The following is a 25,273-nucleotide window of genomic DNA, read 5'->3' as shown; positions in this document are numbered from 1 at the left end:
TGTGCATGTGTGTGTGTGTGTGTGTGTGTGTGTGAGAGAGAGAGAGAGAGAGAGAGAGAGAGAGAGAGAGAGAGAGAGAGAGAGAGAAACAGATTTGTTGTTCCACCCATTCATGTGTTCATTGGTTGACTATTGTATGTGCCATGACTGGGGATGGAACCTGAAACACTGGCATAACAGGATGATGTTCCAACCAGCTGAGCCACCTGGCCAGGACCATAATGCCGAATTTTAATTCCCAGTAAGCTTGTAGTAATTAAAGCTTCTTCCGAGCAAGCAGTAGGAGTGTCTGCTGTCACACTCACCATCAATAAGATAGCTAATTTAAAAACAATCTTTACTAATTTGACTGATTAAAACATTACATTATTGTTAAAAATGAATTATGTATATTCAGTAAAAGGAGCCAGACCAAAAATAAATGAATAAAAGAGTATACTGTATGCTTACATTTTTACAAAACTTGAAAATTCAAACTCTAAGTGACAGAAACTCAGTGGTTGCCTGGGGACCACGGGTGGGGGAGTGGGAGGAAGGGATAACAAAGGGGCAAGAGGAAACTTCGAGGGGGTGATGGATATGTTCACTATTTTGATTGTTGTGATGTTTTTATGGTTGTATGTAAACGTCAAACTTACCAAATTGTACACTTTGAAAATGTGTAGTTTATTGTCTATCAATTACACCTTAATAAAACTATTTAAAATTTGTTTTATAATATTGTTTTAATCTGATTTTTGAAATTACTAATGAGCGTATTTTTCGTTTTAGTTATGATTATACACTTCTGTGATTTTTTTTTTTCCATGTTCTCTACTAATTTTTCTACCTGTGCCTTAATTTCCTCCTGGATTTGTGACCTCTTTACGTATTAGGAAAATTCACCCTTAAAGTTCTCCATATTTATTTTCCCTGTAATTTTTCTGGTTCAGCATTCATTTGAGAGAACCCATTTATTTGTACAAGGTAATTTTAACCAAGAGGACGTACTATAACCCTACAAATCTTTAAACTACAGTAAATTCTCAATCATCACTTTGCAAAACAAAAATCCTTTAAACAAAATTCAAATTAGTAAATGAAGGGGTGTTACAACCAATGCTTTCAGAATTGGCATCTAAAATACACTGCACGTCTGCTTTGAGATTTTGGAGTTATCTTAAGTTACTATTATATAGTAAACAGCAGAGATGAAGGAGCTTTATAAACAAAAAGTATACGATACTACTCTGGGAGTTCGGCTAGGAATCACTTTGCTTAAAATAACGGACGCAGTAATTACCTCCTCTTTCCCGGGCTCCTCCTTTAGCTGCTTACACAGGAAACCAAAGGGGGGATAATATCACGGATGATCTCACGCTGGCATGACGTCAAGAAAATTTGACGTCAGACGTCAGAGGGCGGTTGCCACGGGGACCATGCTCCACTGACGGCAGAGTCGTGAAATCCCCTACACTCAGTCTCTCTGCGAGGTCTAAGCTGCTAAAGACGCTTTAACCTTAAGGGGGCCTCAGGGAGAGAGGAATAGTGTTGCTGCTGCCGAGAGCCCCACCCCCGCGGCTCCAGTCCCGGGCTCCGGCCTGTGGCTGCGAGCGGCCGCCGCAGGAAGCGGGCGGCGGCGGCCGGCGACCTACCCAGGTCTCCCTTGCTCCATGCACTGCTGGGAGAAGGGATCCGCCATATTGGAGCCGGAGCCGAAGGTTCCTTGCAGCCGCGGCGCGAGGCGGGTGGAGGTGGCGGCCCCGGCCTGGATCTGGGAGGAGTCGGCTGCTCCGGGGCCCGCAAGGTTGGGGAGTGAATGAGCGGCTCACGCTAGTCTCCTCCCCGCCCACTCCCTCCACTTTCCGCCGCCGGGACCGGGCCGGGCGGGGGCTGGAGACTGCCGTGGCGGCAGCAGCCGCAGGATGTTCTCCAAGAAGCCGCACGGGGACGTGAAGAAATCTACCCAGAAGGTGCTGGACACCAAGAAGGACGCGCTGACCCGCCTCAAGCACCTGCGATGCGTCATCGGTGAGGAGCGAGGGGTGGCGGCGCCCAGAGGCCTAGGTTGCCCGGCCTTCCCTCTCCGGGGCTCTCCCCCGGGTCCTGGCGCGGTGCGGGAGGAGAGGATGAGGCGTCGCCTCTGGAGGGAAGCGGGAGGGCGGTTAATGTGGGAAGAGAAAACTTGGCAGTTGTCAAAACTAATCACCACTGACACAAGGTTACCTAATTTTGAGTTAATAGTCTGAAATCATTTTTTGAAACTAGTGTTATTCTAAAAACTTAGGTCTTTCTTAGACTTTCGTAGACTTGGTACTGTGGATAATGGTGTTTATAGGATATGTTTGTCAGATAGATGACTACCGTCATCCCTACCCAAGTGAAAAGAAAATAAACTCTCAGACTACGTAGACTTTAATCTTTCAAGTTTCTAGGCTAATAAGGGCCAGGAGGAAGCAGTTACACCTTTTTGGGAAGTGGGCGGCTCCCAAAAAGCTTGTGGGAAAGAGCCCCGCCCTTTATTAATGCACCGTTTTCGTCACTACTGTCTAAATGAGAGAACTATTAATTATAACAAACAAGGTAGTTTATAGCTTCCTGTGTTTCTAGAGAATTACATAGAATTCTACTTTTACTTAATTAAAAATTTCTTACGTCTGTTTCCCTCTACTTCTGTTTTGCTGGCAAACCAAAGAGTGCTCTGAGTTTTGAATATAGTGTTAAAGGAATCTTGGATACTGGGTCATTTCGTAGACTGATAAAGGCTGTAATAATAGTTATAAAATATCTGGTCCAGTACTTGGGTCTTTTTGATGAAAGAAAGTTAGTTTGCCTGAGTTAATACAGAGAGTTAATGGCAGAATGCAGTTTTGAATCCAAATGTCTGAATCTTAATTTAGAATTTATCTCAAGCTTTTTTCCTAATGAGTTATTTTGAAAAGTGACACTTATTCAATGATGTAAGTCCCTTATTTGAGGTGCCTTTTTCTCTACCATACCACACCACAGTACCAGGATACCACAAGTAACACCTAACATTTGTATAGTGCTTTACTGTTTACAAAATGATTTCACATAAATTATAATTAATCCTCACAATAACCTACAGGTAGATATTACCCTCCATTTTTTACTAACGAGAAAGCTGAAGTTTGGGAATGTTTGAGTGGTCATCCAGGTAGTAGGAGGCAGAGCCAGAACTGGAACCCACATTCCATATTTCCAGTTTGTTTTTTACTCTTTCTGCATTTATGACAGCAAATCTTTATCACAAGTAAGTTGTATTTATTCCTGTGGAATAGTAAGAAAGCAATTAAATCCAGTTTAGTGGTATAAAAAGAAACCCAGTTTTCAAGAAAATATAAATTTTCTAAATGTAGTTGAGATTGTGAGCTTTTAATTTCTGTTCTTCATTCTACTTGAGAGTTAACTCATTAAAGAAAAGATTTGGCTGAGAGTGAGACAAAGAATGTGTGAATGTAGGAGCTGTATCACAGATAATGGAAGTTTGAAATTGAAGACTTAATGGAATTTGACACTTACTTGGGATAAACTGTAGGTTGGGTAATTGCAGAGCTATAAAGTTGAGTTCCAGTGTAGTATGAACATTTCCTAAATTAAGCCATACAACTTTAACTTTAGAGTGAAGGAATGGTTCATACATACTTCTTTGGCAGAGAAGTTTCTTCCATGTGGGAGAGGAGACATGGTCTAAATTAAGACGTCACACATGTCGCATATTTTGTCTGGCCTGGCTTCCGCGTTTTGAAAACAAAACAATAATTTAAAAAATACAAATCCTTTTCCTTTTTCAGTAATTTATGGGCTTTTTAGAGCATATACCGTATATAAATATTTAAAACATCCTTAAGAACCTTCAAATAGAAAACATTGTGCTTTCAGATTTCCTGCCCTATGCCTGGAGGAGGTTCATGTTTGGAGACATTTTTGCTTGTCAAAAATTGGGGGAGGTGCTTCCAGCATCTAGTGGGTAGCAGGAATGCTGGAGAGAAAAAAATCTTACAATACACAGTATAATCTCTCACAATATCTTAGCTGTAAATGTCAATGGTGCTGAAGCTTAAAAACCTTGTCAAAATATAGAGTAAAAAGTGGCCCTCCAAATGCTATACTTGGTTCTTATATATTAACTTAGTAAGATATTTCATATTTTTAAATGGTTACAGTTATTTTGTTTGAAATATGGTTAATATAATTCCTAAGAATTTGAGTGGGTGAAAGTAAAATGACAAAAGGTGAAAAGCGTCTTAGAGGTCCACCAAATAGGTACCCCATTTTGCAAATAGAAGAGACACTTCAGATCCTTTTTTGGAAACAGCTACAAGTTTTACATAAGGTAATTCAGCATTGCCAATTACACAGGATTTTAATTAATTAATTTATTGTTATTTTTTAATCCTCACCAGAAGATATTTTTCCCATTGCTTTTCAGAGAGAGTGGAAGGGAGAGAGACACATCGATTGGTTGCCTCCTACTCTCCCACCTACCTGGGACAGGGATTGAGCCTGCAACCATGGTACATGCCTTTCACTGGAATGGAAGTAGCAGGCCGACACTCTAACTACTGAGCAGAATCAGCTATGGCAGCATTTTATTTTTATTTGTTTCCATTGGAACTATATTTTTAACCCTTGGATTGAATGGCCATTAACTCAGAGTACTCACACAATTCAGTGTACCCAAACATATGAGAACATATTTAAGTATCCAGTGTAAACTTTTTTTATGGCATGTGTTCCTGCTGTAGGACAATTCCAGCTGAATTTATAGAACTTGACTCTGAAGTATTTAGATTTAAATCTGCTGTGTGTATTGATACTGCTGTATACTTGATTTATAGGAACTGGAAGTTAAGAGTTATTATTAGTATTTAAAAAAAAAATAAAGCCTTGTCTAGTTTCAAAAGTTTTGTGTTTTCTTCTTACCCCCCCCCTTTTTTTTTCATCTAATAGCCTTAAGATAATGATACTAAGTTAGCACATGTAAAGGGCTATAATGCCTGGCATATAGTGGATATTGACTAAATGTTAATTTTCATCATCTTTGGCAAGGTAACAATTCAGTCTTCTTGATTTAAAAAGAAAAAGAGGAGTTCTTATTTAGCTAATAAATATATTGATTATTGTTGGGTCATTCTTTCTAGTAGTTTTATTGAGGTATAATTGACATACAATAAATTTCACATATTTAATTGAATAATTAAATTGAATAATTTTTGGCACATATATATGTATATATACTTTGTGAAGCCATCATGACAGTTAAGGTTAGGAACATATCCAGATAATTACAATAACAAGTACATCTATAACCTCCTAAAGTTTCCTTTTGCCCCTTTGGAATCCCTTCCTTCCATCCCTGCTTGCACCTACCCTCTTCTCTGATCTGTCACTGACCTGCACTCTAGATTAGTTTGCATTTTGTAGAGCTTTTTATGGAATTATATGGAATTTAATATTTATATGGAATTTTATATTTATATGGAATTATACAGTATTTTTTATGTATGTAGTTTCTTTGATTGAGCCTTATTATTTTGAAAACTAGACAAGGCTTTATTTTTTGTGGAGTATGTCAATAGCACATTGCTTTGTTGCTAAGTAGTATTCCATTGTATGACTATGCCACAGTTTGATTATCCATTCACCTGTTGATGGACATGTGGGTTTTCAGTTTTGAGCTATCACAAATAAAGCTCCTGTGACGTGTACGTGGATAGACACATGCTTTTTTTCCTCTTAGATAAATACCTAGGAGTGAGTGGAATGGCTGGATCGTATAGCAGTTACTTAACTTTTTTTAAAAACTGCCAAAATGTTTTTTACCATTTTACATTTTCACCAGGAGTGTATGGAGAGTATAGTTTCTCCACAAATGCACCAACACCACTTCATATTGCCAGCCTTCTGAAACACCCTGCTGACCTGCTATTTCAAGCCAGAACTCGCCTGTGCGTCCAGCTACTTTTCTGCACTTGAATACTAGTGACTGGTCAGCAAGGTGTTTAATTTCAGCCACTATAAGAAGTATGTGGTGGTTATAATTAGTATTTCCCTGATATCTAATAATGTTGAGCTTCTTTTCATGTGCTTATTTACCACTGTATAATTTCTTTGATGAAGTATCCGCTCAACTCTTTTACCTATTTTTAAATTGTTTGTTTTCTTATTCAGGTTTGAAAATTCTTTGTATATTCTGAGTAAAAGTAGTTTATCAAATTTTTTTCCCCAGTCTTTGGATTGTCTTTTAATTTTCTTAATATTTTCTTTGAAGGGGGGAGGAATTCTTAATTATAAGTTCATATATCGAACTTTTCTTTTATGATTCATACTTTTGGTGTTGTATCTAAAATCTTTGCCTAAGCCAAGGTCACAAAGATTTTCTTATGTGATTTCTGCTAGCAGATTTATAATTTTAGGATCTATATTTTGGTCTACGATCCATCCTTAGTTAACTTTGTAAATATGGTTTGAGATGTGGATTGAAGTTTATTTTTTTGCACACAGATATCCAATTCTTCTAGTACCATCTGTTGAAAAAGATTGCCCTTTCACCATTGAATTTTAATTTACTGTAACTCGATAGTAAATCTTGAAATCAGGTTGTGTTGTCCTTTCAACTTTATTCTTTCTTTTCAAAGGTTTTTGTTTTTTTTTGGAGGGGTGGGGAGCAGTATGCTGGGTCATTTACATTTACATATGAATTTTAAGATTAGTGTGTCAGTTTCAAAAACAAATAAAATAAATTTTCCTGCTGGGATTTTAATTGGAATTATGGTGAATCAATAGGTCAGTCTGGGAAAAGTTGACAATATTGAAGTCTCTGACTCATGAGCAGGGTATGTTTCTCTGTTTATATAGGGCTTCTTTAATTTCTCTAGCAGTGTTTGTAGTTTTTAATGTACAGGTCTTACACATTTTTTACTTATTCCTAAATATTTTCTACTTTTGGTGCTCTTGTAAACGACATCTTTATATTCTTTTCTGATTGTTGTTAGTGTAAGAAAATACAATTTATTCTTGTATATTGAACCTTTTTAAAATTAAATTTATTGGAGGTGACATTGGTTAACAAGATTATGTAGGTTTCAAGTGTACATTTCTGTAATACATGATCTGTGTATTTTTTTAATCCCACATTATACACATAGTATAGATTACAATGCTGGTATTAACCACCACCAATTGTGATTATTGAAAAAGCTAATTTTTTTGCATATCCTATGCCCATGAGCCTTGTATCTTAAAAACCTTTCTAAACTTATTAATTCTTTTAGTTTTTTGTAGATTCCATTGGATTTTTTACAGAGACTGTCTCATCTGTGACTAAAGACAGTTTTGCTTCTTCCTTTCCAATTTTCCTTTCCTTTATTTCTTTTTATTGCCTTTTGAACTCGATAGAACCTCTAGTACATTGTAAAATAGAAGTGGTGAGAGTGGATATCCTTGTCTTGTTTTTTTACCTTGGTTAAGCAATCAATTTTTTACCATACAATATGGTAATTGTAGGTTTTTCATAGATAGCCTATATCATGTTGAAAAAGTTTCATTCTGTTTCTGATTTGCTGAGAGCTTTCATTAGGAATGAATGTTGGATTTGTCAAATACTTTTCTGCTTTTGTTGAGATGAACAGATTTTTCTTTTTTCATTTGTTAATATGATGAATTATAGTCATTAATTTTCAAATGTTTAATCAACTGCAGTCTTGGGATTAAAGCTCAGTGGTCCTGATATATTGTCCTATTTATATATTGTTGGATTTGATATGCTAAAATTTGGTCATTTACATATTTATATTCAAGAGGGATACTGTCCATACTTTTCTTGTAATTTTTTTGGTTTTGATGCCAGGTAATGTTAGCCTTCCAGTATTATAAGTGTTCTTTTTAAAATTTTTGGAAGTGTTCATGTAGAATTGGCATAATTTTTTTCTTAAGTGTTTGTTAGAATTCACCAGTGAAGCCATATGGATCTGGAGTTTTCCTTGAGGGAAGGTTTTTAACTACTATAATAGGTAGAGGGCTCTTCAGGTTATTTATTTCTTCTTGTGTGAGTTTTGATAATTTGTGTTTTTTAAGGAATTTTCTCATTTCATGTAAGTCAAATTTATTTGTATAAAATTGTTCATTATGCTCACTTATCCTTTTGATACCAGTAGAATCTGTGGTGGTGTCACCCCTTATTCCTGTTATTGATAATATCTTTTTCTGATCAGTCTGACTAGAGGTTTATCACATTTTATTGATCTTCTAAAAGAAGCAGCTTGTAGCTCTATTAATTTTTCTCTTTTTCTATTTTTATATTGATTTCTGCTTTGATCTTTATTTCCTTTATTCTGCTTTGTTTTGTCCGCCCCCCCAATCACCTTTGAAGTAATCTAGGGTTTTGAACAAACGACAAAGCTCTTTTTTAGTTTTAGTTTAATATGCTCTTTTTCTAGTTTCTTAAAATGTAAACTGAGGTTATTGATTTAAGATATTTTTTGTTTCTACAGTAGGGATTTGGTTATATAAAATTTCCCCTATTATAAATTCCACAAATTACAGTATTTTGTATTTTTATTTTTAATTAGATCCAAAATTCATTTTAACTTCACTTTTGATTTCTTCTTTGTTCCATGGGTTATTTACAGTTGTGTTCTTTAGTGTCAAATATTTGTGCATTATTCAGAAATCTTTGTTATGGATTTCTCATTTAATTTTATTACAATCAGAGAACATGTTTATGACTTGAATTCTTTAAAAGTTATTGAAATTTGATAGTTCAGAATGTTTTAACTTGATAGATAAATATTCCATAGGCACTTGAAAAAATATATGTAGTATGTTGTTGGATTGAGTGTTCTAAAAATGTCAGGACAAGTTGTTTGAGAGTGTTGTTCAAGTCTTCTCTATTACTGCTGAATTTCTGTCTACTTCTTTCTGTTGACTGGGGGTGGGATGGTGGTGAGTGGTGGTGCTGAAGTTTCTGACTGTAATTGTGGGTTTGTCTCTTTCTTTTTGCAGTTCTATCAGATTTTGCTTCATGTATTTTGAAGCTCTGTTATTAGATTCTGAAGCATTTAGGATTATTATTTCATAGTGCTAAATTGACTCCTTTATTATGATGAAATGATTTCTTTATCCCTAATAGTCTTTGTTCTGGAGTCTGATAGTAATGTAGCCACTTCCACTTTAATTTGACTAGTGTTAATAGTGTATACATTTTCCTGTCTTTTAAGTCTATTCGTATCTACATTTAAGTGGATTTCTTGTTGACAGCATATGGTTGAGTTTTTAAAAAACTTTATCTAATAATAGCAACCTTTTCATTGAGATGTTTGGGTGATGTGCATTTGTAATTGTTCTGTTTTGATTCAGACCGATAACTAGTCATTGAGATCTGGATGATGTACACTTAATGTCATTATTGATTTGGTTAAGTTTGGGTCTGTCATCTTGCTGTATTTTCTATTTGGCCTATGTGTTCTCAGTTTCCATTTCCCCCCCCCTTTCTTTTTTTTTTTTTTGCCTTTTATATTAGTTGAGTAAATTATGATTTATTTTTTATCTCCTTTGTTGGCTTATTACCTATAATCTTTTGTTTTATCATTTTATTGATTGCTTTATGATTTATAGGATATATCTCTAACTTGCCAGAGTCTACTATTAAGTGATATTATACCACTATTTATTTATTTATTTATTATTTATTTATTTTTTAAATATATCTTTATTGATTTCAGAGAGAGGAAAGGAGAGGGAGAGAGAGAGAGATAGAAACATCAATGATGAGAGAGTCATTGATCGAGCCTGCAACCTGGGCATGTGCTCTAACTGGGAATCGAACCCTGATCACCTGGATCCTAGGTCGATGCTCAACTGCTGAGCCACTCCCGGCCAGGCCTATACCACTTTTTATATTGTATAAGAATTTTACAAGAGTGTACTTCCACTTCTTACCCCAGCTTTTATGCTTTTTTGGTCGTACATTTACTTATACATGTTGTAAAACCTACACTATATTATTTTGTTTAAGTAAGCAGTTATCTTTTGAAGATTTTAAATAAAATGAAGGCATTTGCCCATGTAGCACTATTTACCCGTTTAGCACTATTTCCTGCACTCTTCATTTCTTTGCAGAGACAGATATTTCCATCCATCCAGTATTATTTTGTTTCTGTCTGAAGGACTTCCTTTAGCATTTCTTCTGTGATGATGATCTGGTAGTGGATTCCTTATGATCTTGTTGGTGTAAAAAATATTTTGCCTTCTTTTTTGAAAGATTTTGCTTTGTGTAGAATTCTAGGTTGATAGCTTTTTCCCTTGGTCCCTTAAAGATTTTACTCTGCTGTCTTTGTGCTTGTACTGTTTCTGATATGAAGTCTGATATCATCCTATCTTACTCTGAATGTTTACATCTCTTTTTTTCTGGCTACTTTTAAGATTTTTCTCTTCACTAGTTTTGAGCAATATGTGCTGTGGTGTGCTTTTAAAACTATTCTTGGCTTGGGGTTCCTTGAGCTTATTAGATTTTGGGTTTATAGTTTTCATAAAGTTTGGGAAAATTTTAGCCATTTCCCCCTCACTTATTTCTCCCCTCCCTTTTTGGAATTTATTCATGCTTTAGTAACTATAATATTAGATTAGTATATTAGAAAGTATTATTAGTATATTGGAAAGTCTTATAGCAGGAAAAGAACTGACATTTTATTTTTTTAATTTTTTTCTGTTTTATCTTGCATAGTTTCTATTTCTGTGTCTTCAAGTTCACTACTCTTTTCTTTTGCTGCATGTAATCAGCCTATCTAGTTTATTTTTCATCTCAAGCATTATAGCTTTTATCTAGTTCATTTTGTATATGTGCAAATTATATTGTCTATATGTCTTAATTTTTGTATATACAGAATACAGTTAAATTAACCATAGTTCTCTGCTCATTCTGACATCTGTCAAACCTGAATCAGTTTCTGTCAGCTGATTATTCTCTTCATCCTGGGTTGTTTTCTTCTTTATATGTTGAGTAATCTTTGGATGGCCTGGTATTGTGAATTTTACCTTCTTAGCTACTATATATTTTTATATTTTTATAAATTCTTGAGCTTTTTTTCTGGGGTGCAGTTAAATTGCTTGGAACAGTTTGATCATTTCAGGTCTTGCTTTTACACTTTGTTGAACGGGTCCATCTAGGGCTAATTACTACTACTTCAGTATTAATACCTTTGTATGTATTCTACCAAAATGCTCTGTAAATTATGAGGAGTATTTTTTATGGCCCAGCTCTTGGGAACAGACAATATTCTTGGTCTTACGTAAGCATCTGGTACTTATTCTCTCAAATTCCTTCACAGTTCTTTCTCCTCTCTTGGGAAGTTTCCTTGCAAGGTGTTGTGATTGTACTGGAAGGAGACTCTCCAGTTTCCTGGCTTCTCACTGTATGCAGCTTTCTCCTCTTTGGTGCTCTGTTCTGTGAACTTAATTACTTTGGTTGTCTTGGACTCCCAGGTCATTTTCTCAACTCCTGCATACTACTGGCTCTGCCTGGATTTGCTTTCCTCTCACCATGGCTTGGAAATTCTTTTTTTTTTTTTTTTAAATATATCTTTATTGATTTCAGAGAGAGGAAAGGAGAGGGAGAGAGATAGAAACATCAATGATGAGAGAGTCATTGATCGAGCCCGCAACCCGGGCATGTGCCCTGACCGGGAATCGAACCCCGATCACCTGGATCCTACGTCAACCGCTGAGCCACACCTGGCTGGGCTGGAAATTCTTTAGTTAAGCAGAAGTCAAAGGTGCATCTTGTTTGTTTGCTCTCTGTCACAAATGACTTTACCTAATGTCCATACCTGCTTGAAACAAACCAACCCCCAAAACCCTGAAACATAACAGTTCTCAAGACACTGAATATCATATGCTGGTAATAAGAGGTTCTCTTAAGTGAATGAGACTGAAAATTGGCTTCATAGAAAGCAACTTGGCTCCCATTTTTTTACTTTTTATATTTAGAGAAGAAATATTTAATCAGTTGATTAGTGAAACATCTGATATATCTCAAATCTGAATATATTAATTTTTCACAAAGAAAATTACATGAAAATATCTTAAATCAGAAATATAAAAAACTCGTGTTCATTAGATACAAGTGGTAATGTATAAGGACAGAAACAAATATATGTTCATTAAATAAATAACTTGAAAGTGGTATAGATTAAATTGGAACTGATATGGCTGGAAATCTGAAAATGTATGCATCATTGTAAACTGTAAATTGCCTATAAAAATAAACTAACGTGGTATCATATATTTTTAAGGGTTTGATATGCAAAATTAGTAATTTTATATACATGACATCAGACCCTTTTATATTCTTTAATTTGTATATACTCTTTGAATCTCACTCATCTGAAAAATTAATTTGACCTCTTTGAAATGCTTTATCTTTGCTATTTTTGAAATGATTTACTTAGCAGGTTATCTACATAAACAATGTTACTGATTAATTTGCTTAGTAAAACAAGCTGTTTCAAATACTGGAAGTCGTCTTTGTATTAACAGTTTTTTCCTTAACGATTTTATTGCACCTAAAGGGCTTTCCATGGCTTAATATGAAATAGAACAGTTAGTGATAAAGAACTGAATACCTACTACTTAAAGAAAGGAAACATTATCAGATTCCAGAGATGAGCTGATTACAGCCGAAAGGCACTGAATTTTGTTCTTAGATTTCTTAGCAGCTACAGTGAAAGGAGACATGTTGGGTTACACGTTTTCAGTGTCTGAAAGAAAGCATGCTCTTTGTTGTTGTTAAAATACTTTTTCTTGATTCTAAATCTAATCACAATTTGTGTGTGTATGTGTTCATATTTATCTAATGTGTCTTTTATTTTAGAAGCATCATTGTGATAGATATAGACGTTGGAGAAAATAGAGAAATAAGTGATTAGCATGTTTGTTAGATCTATTCTTTCTAAAACGAAATGTCTACACAATCTAAATGTGGTGGAGTTTTTTCCCTTCTATGTAAATGGCATCACCGTCCTCCGGGTTACTAATACATGAAACTTTGATCTTTGACAATGTGATAGAATAAGATAAATGGAGGTAAGGGTGTCCCATAGATACCTCAAACTCCAAGTATCCCAACATAAATTTATCTATGTCAACTACATTGTCTTCCTTAGCTCTTGTTACCTTTCCATTTCAGTAACATTGAACCAGAAGTCACTTTCTGAGATGCCTGTGCCTTTGCTAATATTACTGTGCCATACTACCTTCCCTATAAAGTAGTTATAGGAGTTTTTTCTACACTGTACGTATTTACTTCTAGTGATTTATTATTATGTAATTATTTACTTTCATACCTTCCTGAGGGCAGAGGTGTCTCTTTTTATCTTCATATAGCTAGAGTCAGCACAGTGCCTGGCATATAATACTCAGTAAATAATATGTAGTGCATGAATGAATGTATTAGGTATAAGGAGAGCAAAGTTGCTTTTTTGTAAGCAACTTCCTTTCAGTTGACAATGGTAGAATAAAACACTTAAAATCAGCATTCTCATCAGAAAGAAACATTGGGTTGTCTTTAGTACCTGTGGGGAAAAAAAAAATTGGTTCAGAATCTGAAGTCTGCACTAGGTAAAATATAAAAACAATGAAAAGCAAAACAAACAGAACATTAACTGAAAAATGTTTATAGCACTATGGCAGAGGTTGTCATAATCTCATTAGTGAAAGTAATCTTCATGACCCTTATATCTAATTATTAGAAAAATTATGTCTGATGAGCCTAACAACAGGTTGGTTTTAAATTGAACACCCTTCACGCCTCATTTAACAGAATAAACTAACCTGTAGGTAGACATAGAGAAGAAGGTGATTTGAAGACAATAAAACACCAGGTTGGTGGTTAATTTGTCACAGCAACCACAGGAGACTAATACAAATCTTGTGTGATGTGTCCCTTTGTTCCAGATGAATTTGAGATTCAGTTTGTTCAATTCATTGATAATAGTGTTAGGGTGTTTGTTTTTTATGGGATTGCATTGAATCTGTAGATTTAATTAAGGGGAGATCAACATCTGTAGAATATCTATTTTTTTCCAAGGAGTTTTTATTTATTTAGGCCTTCCTTAATGTTTATAAATTAAAATTTTATGTTTTTCTCTAAGGAAGATTTGCACATCTTTTTTGTAGCCAAGAACAGTCACATTAAAAAAAGGATGTTGCCCAGGAGCGTGGCTCAGCGATTGAGCATCAGCCTAGGATCCAGGAGATCGAGGTTCGATTCCCGATCAGGGCACATGCCTGGGTTGCAGGCTTGATCCCTAGAAGGGGGCGTGCAGGAGGCAGCTGATCATTGACTCTCTCATGACTGATATTTCTCTCTGTCTTCCCCCCTTCTTCTCTCTGAAATCAATAAAAACACATTTTTTAAAAAAAGGATGTTAAGCCCAGCCAGTGTGGCTCAGTGGTTGAGCATCAACCCATGAACCAGGACGTCATGGTTCAATCCCCAGTCAGGGCACAAGCCTGGGTTGTGGGCTTGATCCCCAGTGGAGGGCGTGCAGGAGGGAACCAATTAGTGATTTTCTGTCATCATTGATGTTTCTCTCTCTCCCTCTCCCTCTCCCTCTCCCTGAAATCAATAAAACGTATTTTTTAAAAGAAGATGCTAAATTTAAAAAGGAAAACTTCTGTTTCCTACAGAAGGATCTCATGTAACTACTTCATTAAATGGTGATTTAGATAAAGGTCAAGAAGATAGAATGATCATTTGGATAAAAACATATAAATCTCTACTTTATATCTCATAACAATAAAATCTAAATAGTTCTAATTTTTTAGTATAAAATGGAAAAAAAGTAAGCAGATATATTTTAATATTTGTTTTAAATATATTTTTATTGATTTGAGAGAGAGAGGAAGAGAGAGGGAGAGAGAGAAATGTCGATGTGATAGAAACATCAATCTGCTGCCTCCTGTACGAATCTCCCTGCTCCACCCCACCCCCGACCTGGGATTGAACCTGCAACCTGAGTATGTGCCTTAACCAGGAATCAAACCAGCAACCTTTCGGTGCACAGGATAACGCTCAACCAATTGAGCCCTCACTTTTCAGGGCTGATGTATTTTAATAGGGAAGGCCAGTCTTAGCACTTTCACCAAACTTAGAAATTGTCATGGCAATGATTGATTCATTTGCCTATATAAAATAATTTAAATTTCTAGTAGTACAACATCGTTTACAGAGTTAAAAGACAAATAGCAAACTAAGAAACATTTGCAACATGTTTAAAAGAGTTAATTCTCTTAGTTTATGGACTGTTAAAAATTTATAACATTTAGAAAAGGTTATAAAGTATGTTGTCAAGACATGAAAACAGACTCTCATACAGTGCTGATGGAATGTAAATCAGAGGGCAGTTTGACTGTTAAGTAACAACATCTAAAATGTACATGTGCATACCCTTTGAAACCACCTTTTTCATTTCTTAGTATTCTGAGAATATAAGTGGGTAAGTTTATAGGACCTGTGCACTATTGTTTAGAATAGTGAAAAAATTGAACCAATTTAAATACCGATTATTGGAGATTGATTTCAGAATTTAAGTATATTCTTACAGTTAAGTATTATGATTCTCAGGAATTTTTAGCATTCTTATAATTACTAAATAAGCAGTTTGACTTTTTCACATGAACACAAAAATACATTTCAGATATGATTTCACTTCTTCACTATCTTTGAGAAGTTTTTAAGGAGTGAGCATTTTAATAGAAGTAGCTGTCATATATTGGTAATGATAACTAATATTGTTGGCCACTTTTATGTCATTGGCTTTGGACCAAGCATTTTACATGTGTTACCTGACTTAATCCCTGCAACAGCCCAGTGTGGTAGAGTGTAATTAATCCTCATGGAAACTTGAGTATTAAATAACTAGTAAGCAGGAAGAGATAGTGGAGAAAGTCAGAGTATCTGAGTTCTGATCTCAGCTGTTATTTAACACTTACGTAGATAATTTACCTATCTATAAAATTAAAGCAAAAGTACCTGAGATATTGTTGGAAGATTACATGGAAAAAATGCATTTGAAGCACGGAATTTATGGAAGAATTTAAAACATTATTTGGCCCTAGCTGGTTTGGTTCAGTGGTAAGAGCATGGGCCCGTGGACTGAAGGGTCCTAGGTTCGATTCCAGCCAAGGACATATACCTTGGTTGCAGGCTTGATCCCCAGGCTGGTTTGGGGCCCGTGCGGGAGGCAACCAGTTGATGTGTCTCTCTCACATTGATGTTTCTCTCTCTTTCTCCCTTTCACTTTCTCTCTGAAATTTAATGGAAAAAATATCCTTGGGTGAGGATTAAAAAAAAAAAAACACAAAAAAGTTATTTGAATTTTTACTGGAACCTTGATGGTGATAAAATTGAATCAGAGCTATTATGGCCTATTCAAAATCAAGTAAAAATTTATTCTTAAGAAATAAATTGAATGAGACCCAAAACAGTAAGTTACATAAAAGAAAACATAGGTACCAAACTTATGGACCTTGGTCATAGAGAACATTTTATGAACTTGACCCCAAAGGCAAGGAAGTAAAGGCAAAAATAAATGAATGGGACTATATCAAACTAAAAAGTTTCTGCACAGCAAAAGAAACTGACAACAAAACAGAGGCAGCCAACCAGATGGGAGATGATACTTGCAAACAGTAGCTCCAACAAAGGTTTAATTTCCAAAATATATAAAGAACTCATAAAACTCAACACCAGACTAACAACCCAAGCAAAAAGTAGACAGAGGACCTGAACAGACACCTCTCCCAAGAAGACATGTGAACAGCCAATACATATATGAAAAGATGTTCAACCTCCCTAGCAAGTAGGGAAATGCAAATCAAAACTACAATGAGATCCCACTTCACACCTGTTAGAGTGGCTATTATCAACAAGACAAACAATAACAAGTGTTGGAGAGATGGAGAAAAGGGAGCCCTCATTCACTGCTGGTGGGAATGTAGACTGGTCCAACCGCTATGGAAAGCAATCTGGTGATTCCTCAAAAAATTAAGAATAGAGCTACCATAGGACCCAGCCATCCCTCTCCTGGGTATATACCTGAAAAACTCGAAAACATGTATTCGCAAAGATATATGCACCCCTATGTTCATTTCATCATTATTCACGGTGGCTATGACATGGAAACAACCAAAGTGTCCTGAAATAAGAGGACTAGATAAAGAACATGTGGAACATGTTCACAGTGGAACACTACTCAACCATAAGAAAGGATGAAATACTGCCAATTGCAACAACATGAGTGGGCCTTGAGAATATTATGCTAAGTGAAATAAGTCAGAAAAAACTTAAGAACCATATGATTTCACTCATATGTAGGATATAAAACGGAAACGCGTGGACACAAACAGCAGTGTGGTGGTTGCAAGAGGGGGGTGGAGGGTGAAGGGGGCATAATATATGGTGACGGGAGAAGATATGACTTTGGGTGGTGAGCACACGGAGCAATATACAGCTCTTGTAACACAGAAACCCATACCTGAAACCTATATGTTCATATTAACCATTGTCATCCCAATAAATTTAATAAAAAAGAAAAAGAAATTGAGGATAAACCCCTGACTGATTTTCATGGTGGTCTAGATTCTGTACTTTATTCTCAGTCTTTAACTATTTTAAAACTATATATATTTTTATTGATTTCAGAGAGGGAGGGAGAGAGAGAGATAGAAACATCATTGATGAGAGTCATTGATTGGCTGTCTCCTGCACTCCCCCTGATGGCGATTGAGCCGCAACCCAGGCATGTGCCCTGACTGGGAATCAAACTTTGATCTCCTGGATCATAGTTTGATGCTCAACTGCTGAGCCATGCCAGCCGGGCTTTTGGTTTTTTGGGTTGGTTTTTTTTTTTTCGTAATTGATTTTACCAAAATCAGTTGATTTACAGGGAAGGAGGAAGAGAGAGAGAGAAACACATATGTGAGAGAGAAACATCGATTGGTTGCTTCTTGTATGTGGTCCAACTAGGGACTGCACCTGCAACCTGGACATCTGCCCTGATTGGGGATTGAACTGGTGACCTTTCTGTGCACTGGACTGTGCTCAAACAACTGAGCCACACTGGTCAGTTTTCTAGTTTCTTAAGGTGGAATTTTAGGTTATTCGTTTTGAGATCTTTATTTTCATATAGGCATTTAAAGCTCTAAATTTTTCTTTTTTTTCTGTTGGAATCAAATTCCTGAAGGAGTTCAAATATTTTGAATAGGACCAGCGTTACGGTTAGGCTTAAGGTTAGGGTTAGGGTTAGAGTTTGGATTAGGTTTAGGGTTTTTTTGTTTTGTTTTGTTTTTTATCTTTATTGCTGAAAATATGACAGATGTCCCCTTTTTACCTCCAAGCCTTGCTTTGCCTTGGTGCCGTAAATTTTGGTATATTTTCATTTACATATCCTGGATTGGAGTTACTGTGTAGAATTCTTTCATTTCAGCGTGATGAACTCCCTTTAGTATTTTTATAGGTCAGCCATGCTAGCAACAAATTCTCTCAGATTTTCGGTACCTGTGCATGTCTCAATTTCTCCTTCCTTTTTAAAGGATAGTGTTGCTGGATATAAAATTCTTGGTTGCCAACCTTTTTCTTTAAGCTTTTTGTGTCTCATCTGGCTTCCGTGCTTTCTAGTGAGAAATCAGATGTGTGTTTTTTCACTTTTATTTATTTTTTAAAATATTGTTGACAGTATTACAGATGTCCCCCATCTCCCTCCTTTTCTCCCCTCCACCCAGCCCCTGCCCTACCACTGGCCTTCACCACACTGTTGTCTGTGCCCATGGACTATGCATATATGTTCTTTGATTAATCTCTTTCCTTCCCTCACTCCCCCGAGGTCTGTCAGTCTGTTCCATGCATCCATGCCTCTGAACCTATTTTGTTCCTCAGCTTATTTTGTTTATTAGATTCCACATATAAGTGAGATCATGTGATATTTGTCTTTGTCTGGCTTATTTCACTTAGCGTAATAATCTCCTGGTCCATACATGCTGTAGCAAAGGGGGGAGGATCCTTTTTTACAGCTTCGTAGTATTCCACTGTGTATCACCGCTTTTTTATTCACTCATCTACTGATGGGGTCTTGGGCTATTTGCAGATCTTAGCTATTGTAAGTAGTGCTGCTGTATATATAGGGGTGATTGGTGTTTCGGGATTCTTGGGATATATTCCCGGAAGTGTGATCGCTGCTTCACACAGCAGTTCCATTTTTAATTTTTGAGGAAACTCCACACTGTTTTTCACAGTGGCTGTACCAGTCTGCAATCCCACCAGCAGTGTACTAGTGTTCCATTTTCTCCACCTCCTCTCCACTTGTTTGCTGATTTATTGACGGAAGCCATTCTGGCAGGTGTGAAGTGATACCTCATTGTAGTTTTTTGTTGTTGTTGGTTTGGTTTTGTTTTTTAAATATGTTTTTATTGATTTTAGAGAGAGAGGAAGGGATACAGAGAGAGAGAGAGATAGAAACATTGGTGAGAGAGAAAAACATCAGTCGGCTACCCTCTGAACACCTCCCACTGGGGATGGAGCCAGCTACCTGGATCTGTGCCCTCACTGGGAATCGAACTGGTGAACAATGCTGTCGACTGAGCCATAATGACCGGGCCCTCATTGTGGTTTTAATTTGCATCTCTGATGATTTGTGACATTGAACATCTTTTCATATGTCTATTGGCCATCTCTGTGTCCTCTTTGGAGAGGTGTCTATTCAAGTCCCTTGCCCTTTTTTTTAAAAAGAAAATTGGATGATTCACTGCTCTCCCCCCCCAACATGTCTTTATTGATTTCACAGAGAGGAAGATGGAAACATCAATGATGAGTCATTGATTGGCTGCTCCCTGCACGCCCCCTGTGGGGGATTGCAGGCATGTGCCTTAAACGGGAATTGAACCTCAATCTCTTGGATCATAGGTTGATGTTCAACCGCTGAGCCACGTTTGCTGGGCCCTTTTCCGTTTTTTAATTGGTTTGTTTGTCTTCTGGTGTTGAGTTGTATGAGTTCTTTATATATTTTGGAAATTAGCCCCTTATCAGATTCATCATTCGTAAATAAGTCTCCCATAAACTGAGTTCCCTTCTCATTTTGTTGATGATTTCTTTTGCTGTAATGTAGTTCCATTTGTTTATTTTTTCTTTTGTTTCCCTTACCCAAGGAGAGACATCAGAAAAAGAATATTATTAAGAGCAATATCTGAGATTTTACTGCCTATGTTTTCTTCTGGGAATTTTATGGTTTTGTGTCTTTGTTCTTTTGTTTGTTTTTGTTGATTTTTTTTTTTTTTTAAGAGAAAGGGAGAGGGAGATAGAGGTCGAAACATTGATGAGAGAAACATCAATCGACTGCCTCCTGCACCCTCCTACTGAGGATCAAGCCCGCATCCTGGGCATGTGCCCTGACCAAGAATCAAACTGGGGATCTCTTGGGAGAAACATGATGGTGGTGTAGGTAACAGCTGCATCTGCCAGCTCCCACAACCACATCAAAATTACAGCTAAAATACAGAACCACCATCACTCAGAGCCTCCTGAAATCTGGATGAACAGAAGCCCTACAACCAGGGACCTGAAGAAGCACCAAGACCGGTAGGGGGGACGCAGACAGGGGCGAATCGGGCCTGAATCGGAGACGTGCTGCTGGCCCACACCCTGTGCTGGGGTTTAAACCTGGGAGGGAATCTTGGTGGTGGGGGTTTCCTAGAGGAGTGAGGGGTCCCAGCCCCACAGCAGGCCGCCAGCCCAGGGCTCCAGGGCCAGAAAGAGACGTGCCCACAACTTTGGGCTGTAAAACCAGCGGGGACTGTGGCTGAGGGTCTCGGAGGCTGAGGGAGCCCCAGGCAGCTCCTCTTAAAGGGCCCGCACACGGACTCAGACCCGCTCCCTCTGAGCCCAGGGCCGCGCAGCAGCCTGAAAGGACCTGGGACTCTTGGGAAGGAACCAATCTGCCTGAAATCGGGGCGAGAGGCGGAGGGGCAGCTTTCTCCCAGGCAGAAGAGCTGGCAGAGGCCATTGCTCCTTTGGCAAGTCCTCCCCGAACACAGCCGGCAGGCGGGCGCCATATTTGAATTGCCAGCACCTGACTCACACCTCTGGCCCCGTGATTCCCAGAGGCCCTGCCCCTCCCCACCTGCAGGCTCATCCAGGCCATTTCCAGTGGCTTTTTTATGCAAGTGGCCTCTTGAGCCTCATGCTTAGAACTTTCCTAAAATCTCTCAAACAAGCAACAGCGGGCCCCATACAGCTTGATAAGCAGCCCCAGGCCTGGCACTACTGGCAGCCTGCATTGGCTCATAGCTTGTCCTCTCCTGGACAACACTAAGCCCAGCACAAGTAGCAGCCAACTGCAGTTTGCTGTGTAGCTCATGCTGGGTGGCCCTGGGCAAGGCACTGGCACAGGCTGACTTTGCACCTCCCCGAAGGCCCCAGAGACAGTGCACCTGGTGGTCAGACTCGACCACGCTGGATTACAACCCTACAACATCCACAAATGACACTCAAGGGGCGCACTTGGTGAACAGCAAAGCTCCACTGAAGTAAATCCTGATCCATAAGGGTGTCTCCAGCACAGTAGCTGTTTGGCTGTAGTTGCAGCTGATCCTCACAGCTGATTGGCCTGAGGGTCAGTTCCTCCCAGGGACGCCAACAGCAACCAAGTCTCAACTACAACAGGACAGTGGACACAGCCCACACAAGGGAGCACCTAGAAGGCCCAGCTCAGGTGATTGTGGAGGCTGAGCCACTGGACCCTACAGGACACCTATTGTACAAAGCCACTCTAAAAATTCCAGAATACATAGCACCTCTACCTAATACATAGAAACAAACATCTGGAAGCAGCCAAAATGTGGAGGCAAAGAAACATGTCACAAAGGAAAGAAGAAAAGAAATCTCTAGAAGAGGAACTAAATGAAATAGATCCAAGCAAGCTAACAGATAGAGAGGTCAGAATTTTGTTTATAAGGATGTTTAAGCAGACTATTAGGGAAATAACTAAGAAAATCGATAACATAATAAAGTACCAATTTGAAATGAAGGCTACAGGAACTGAAATGAAGAATAATTTATAGGGAATCAACAGTAGAGTAGAGGAAGCTGAGAATCATATCAGCAATTTGGAACGTGAGGAAACAAAAGCACCCAACCAGAAGAGCAAATAGAAAAAGGAATCCAGAAATATGAAAATAGTATAAGGAGCCTCTTGAGGAGCCTCAAGAGGCCCAACATTTGTATTATTGGGGTGCCAGAAGGGGAAGAAAGAGACCAAGGAATTGGAAACCTATTTGAAAAAATAATGACAGAAAACTTCCCCTACCTGGGGAAAGTAATCAACTTACAAGTCCAGGAAGCACAGAGGGTCCCAAACAAGAGGAACCCAAAGAGGCCCACAGCAAGACACATCATAATTAAAATGCCAAAGGTTAAAGACAAAGAGAGAATCTTAAAAGCAGCAAGAGAAAAGCAGTTAGTTACCTACAAGGGAGCACCCATACGACTGTCAGCTGATTTCTCAACAGAAACCTTGCAGGCCAGAAGGGAGTGGCAAGAAATATTCAAAGTGATAAAAAACATGGAACTACAACCAAGATTACTTTACCCAGAAAAGCTATCGTTTAGAACTGAAGGTCAGATAAAGGGCTTCACAGGCAAGGAAAAGCTAAAGGAGTTCATCACCACCAGACCAGCACTACAGGAAATGTTGAAGGGTCTTCTTTAAGACGAAGCTAATGAACAAAAGAATCTGATGAACTAAATAGATCCAGAGACATTGATGCATGCAACAGACTATCATATTTCAGAGGGAAGAGGGAAGGGGGGTGGAGGGTGAGAAGAGATTAACCAAAGAAGTTATGTGCATAACCCATGGACACAGTTAAAAACGGGGTGAAGGCCTGGGAACGGGGTGGGAGGGAAGTGGAGGGGATCAATTGGGGGGAAAAATGGGATACCTGTAATACTCTCAACAATAAAGATAAATTTTAAAAAATAAAAAATAAATAAGTAAATAAAAAACAAAACAAAAACAAACTGGGGACTTCTTGGTACATGGGTTGACTCTCAACCACTGAGCCACATTGACCAGGTCATTTTGAGTCTTACATTTAAGTTTTTAATCCATTTTGAGTCTATTATTGTATATCCTGTAAAAAGATGATCTAGTTTCTTTTCCGGCATGTATCTGTCCAATTTTTACATCATTTATTAATAGACTATCTTTACCCCATTGTATGTTCTTGCCTCCTTTCAAATATTAATTGGCCATATAGGCATAGGTCTTTATCTGGACTCAATGTTCTGTTCCCTTGATCTGTGTGTCTTTTCATGCCAGTACCATGTTGTTTTGATTACTATAGCCTTGTAGTATATTTTGATATCAGGTAGTGTGATACCTCTTACTTTTTTTTTCTTTCTCAAGATTGCTGTAGCTATTCATGGTCTTTTGTGGTTTCATATAAATTTTTGGATTAATTGTTCTAGTTTTGTAGGAAAATGCCACCGTATTTTGATAGGAATTGCTTTGAATCTATTGATTGCTTTGGGTAGTATGAACATTTTAATGATGTTTATTCCTGTCCATGACTACCATGTAGTCTTTTATTTATTTGTATTTATATCTTATTTAACTTTTTTCTTCAGTGTCTTATAATTTTCCAAGTGCAAGTCTGTTACATTCTTGGTTAAATTTATCCTAAGGCTTTTGTTAATGCAATTGTAAATGGGATTGTTTTCTGAATTTCCCTTTCTGATAGTTATTATTGGTGTATGAAATTGCAGGTGATTTCTCGATATTTATTTTGTATGTTTCTAATTTACTAAATTCATTTATAAATTCTAGTAGTTCTTTGGTGGAATCTCTTGGGTTCTGTATATTACAGTATCATGTCATCTAATAATAGTGACAGTTATAGTTCTTCTTTTCCTGTTTGGATGCCTGTTATTTCTTTTTCTTGTCTGATTACTGTGACTAGGATTTATAGTATTCTGTTAAATGAGCGTGGTGAAAGCGCATATTCCTCTCTTGTTCCTGATCTTAAGGGAGACACTTAGTTTTTGTCCATTGAGTATGATATTGGCTGTAGGTTGTCATATATTGCCTTTATTATGTTGAGTTGGGAATCTTCTGAGAAGGATAGATGTAGTTCTTAGTTGAATGTTTGGTGAAATTCTTCTGTGAAAACATCTGGTCCAGGACTTTTGTTTGTTTGGAGTTTTTAAATTAATTGCTTTGATTTCATTGGTTGTAATTGGTTTCTTCAGATTTTCTGTTCCTTGTTGATTCAATCTTGGAAGATTGTATATTTCTAGGAAGTTATTTCTTCCAATTCGTCCAGTTTGTTGGCATATAGTTGTTTGCAATCTTTTCTTGTAATTTTTTGTATTTCTATGATGTTAGTTTTCACTTCTCTCTCATTTCTGATTTTAGTTTGGATATCTCTTTTTCTTGATGTTTCTGGTTAAAGGTTTATCAACCGTGTTTATCTTTTCAAAGAATCAGCTCTTGGTTTTATCGATCTTTTGTATTTTTAGATTCTCTTCCACTTATTTTCACTCTCATCTTTATTATTTTCTTTCTTCTGCTCCCTATGGGCTTTGTTTGTTCTTTTTCTAGTTCTTTTAGGTGTAACATGATTGATTATTTGCAATTTTTGTTGTTTCTTTTTAAAATATTTATCTTTATTGTTGAAAGTGTTGTTTCTTGAGGTAGGCTCTGTTGCTGTGAATTTCTCTGTTAGAACTTCTTTTGCTATGTCTCATAGATTTTTCGTTGGTATATTTTAATTTTAATTTGTCTCAAGGTAATTTCTTCTTTCATCTCATTGTTAACCTATTCATTGTATAGTAACATGTTATGTAGCATTTATGTGTTTGTGTGAGCTCACCAAATTTTTAATAGATCATTGTTGTTAACATTTTCTCAATAATTTTCTTGTATCATCTTTCTTTCAGCATTTCGTTTTCTGGTTCAGTCCTAAACTTTAGTGTCACAACCATTTACCTTTCTTTGGATGCAGTGTAGAATAAGGGATACATGTTTACCTTATGCTTATACTAGCTTGGTTCTGTTCATTGCTGTGTGAGCTTATGTTTTGGTCTCTTTGAATCTTAGTTTTTATTTTTTTCATAAACTAAGTAAAGAGATAAAATGTGAAACTAATAGGACCTAGCTTTTAAAGTTTCTGTGAGAATTAATAAAACTAGGAAAAATGTCTAATTCAGTCCTTAAAAAAA

At 37.1% G+C, this 25,273-nt stretch overlaps 1 protein-coding gene across 5 annotated transcripts in view; it reads left to right on the top strand.

The window, feature by feature from the left end:
* Positions 1-1,761: 1,761 nt before the first annotated feature.
* The window catches only part of RALGAPA1 (Ral GTPase activating protein catalytic subunit alpha 1), a 243,060-nt gene continuing 219,548 nt past the window's right edge, over positions 1,762-25,273 (top strand). The window contains exon 1 of one of the 5 annotated variants that reach the window (XM_087823517.1): positions 1,762-2,010. In XM_087823517.1, coding sequence (XP_087679643.1) covers positions 1,905-2,010 — 106 coding nt within the window. In that variant the 5' untranslated portion in view covers positions 1,762-1,904. The remainder of the gene's footprint in view (positions 2,011-25,273) is intronic. The other 4 variants (XM_087823502.1, XM_087823510.1, XM_087823523.1 and 1 more) reach the window with 4 other exon arrangements.

This window comes from Miniopterus natalensis, chromosome 1, assembly GCF_054644295.1.
Source record: "Miniopterus natalensis isolate mMinNat1 chromosome 1, mMinNat1.hap1, whole genome shotgun sequence".
NCBI lineage: Eukaryota > Metazoa > Chordata > Mammalia > Chiroptera > Miniopteridae > Miniopterus > Miniopterus natalensis.
Note: the sequence above shows the minus strand (reverse complement) of the source record. Positions and strands in the feature narration are given on the sequence as shown.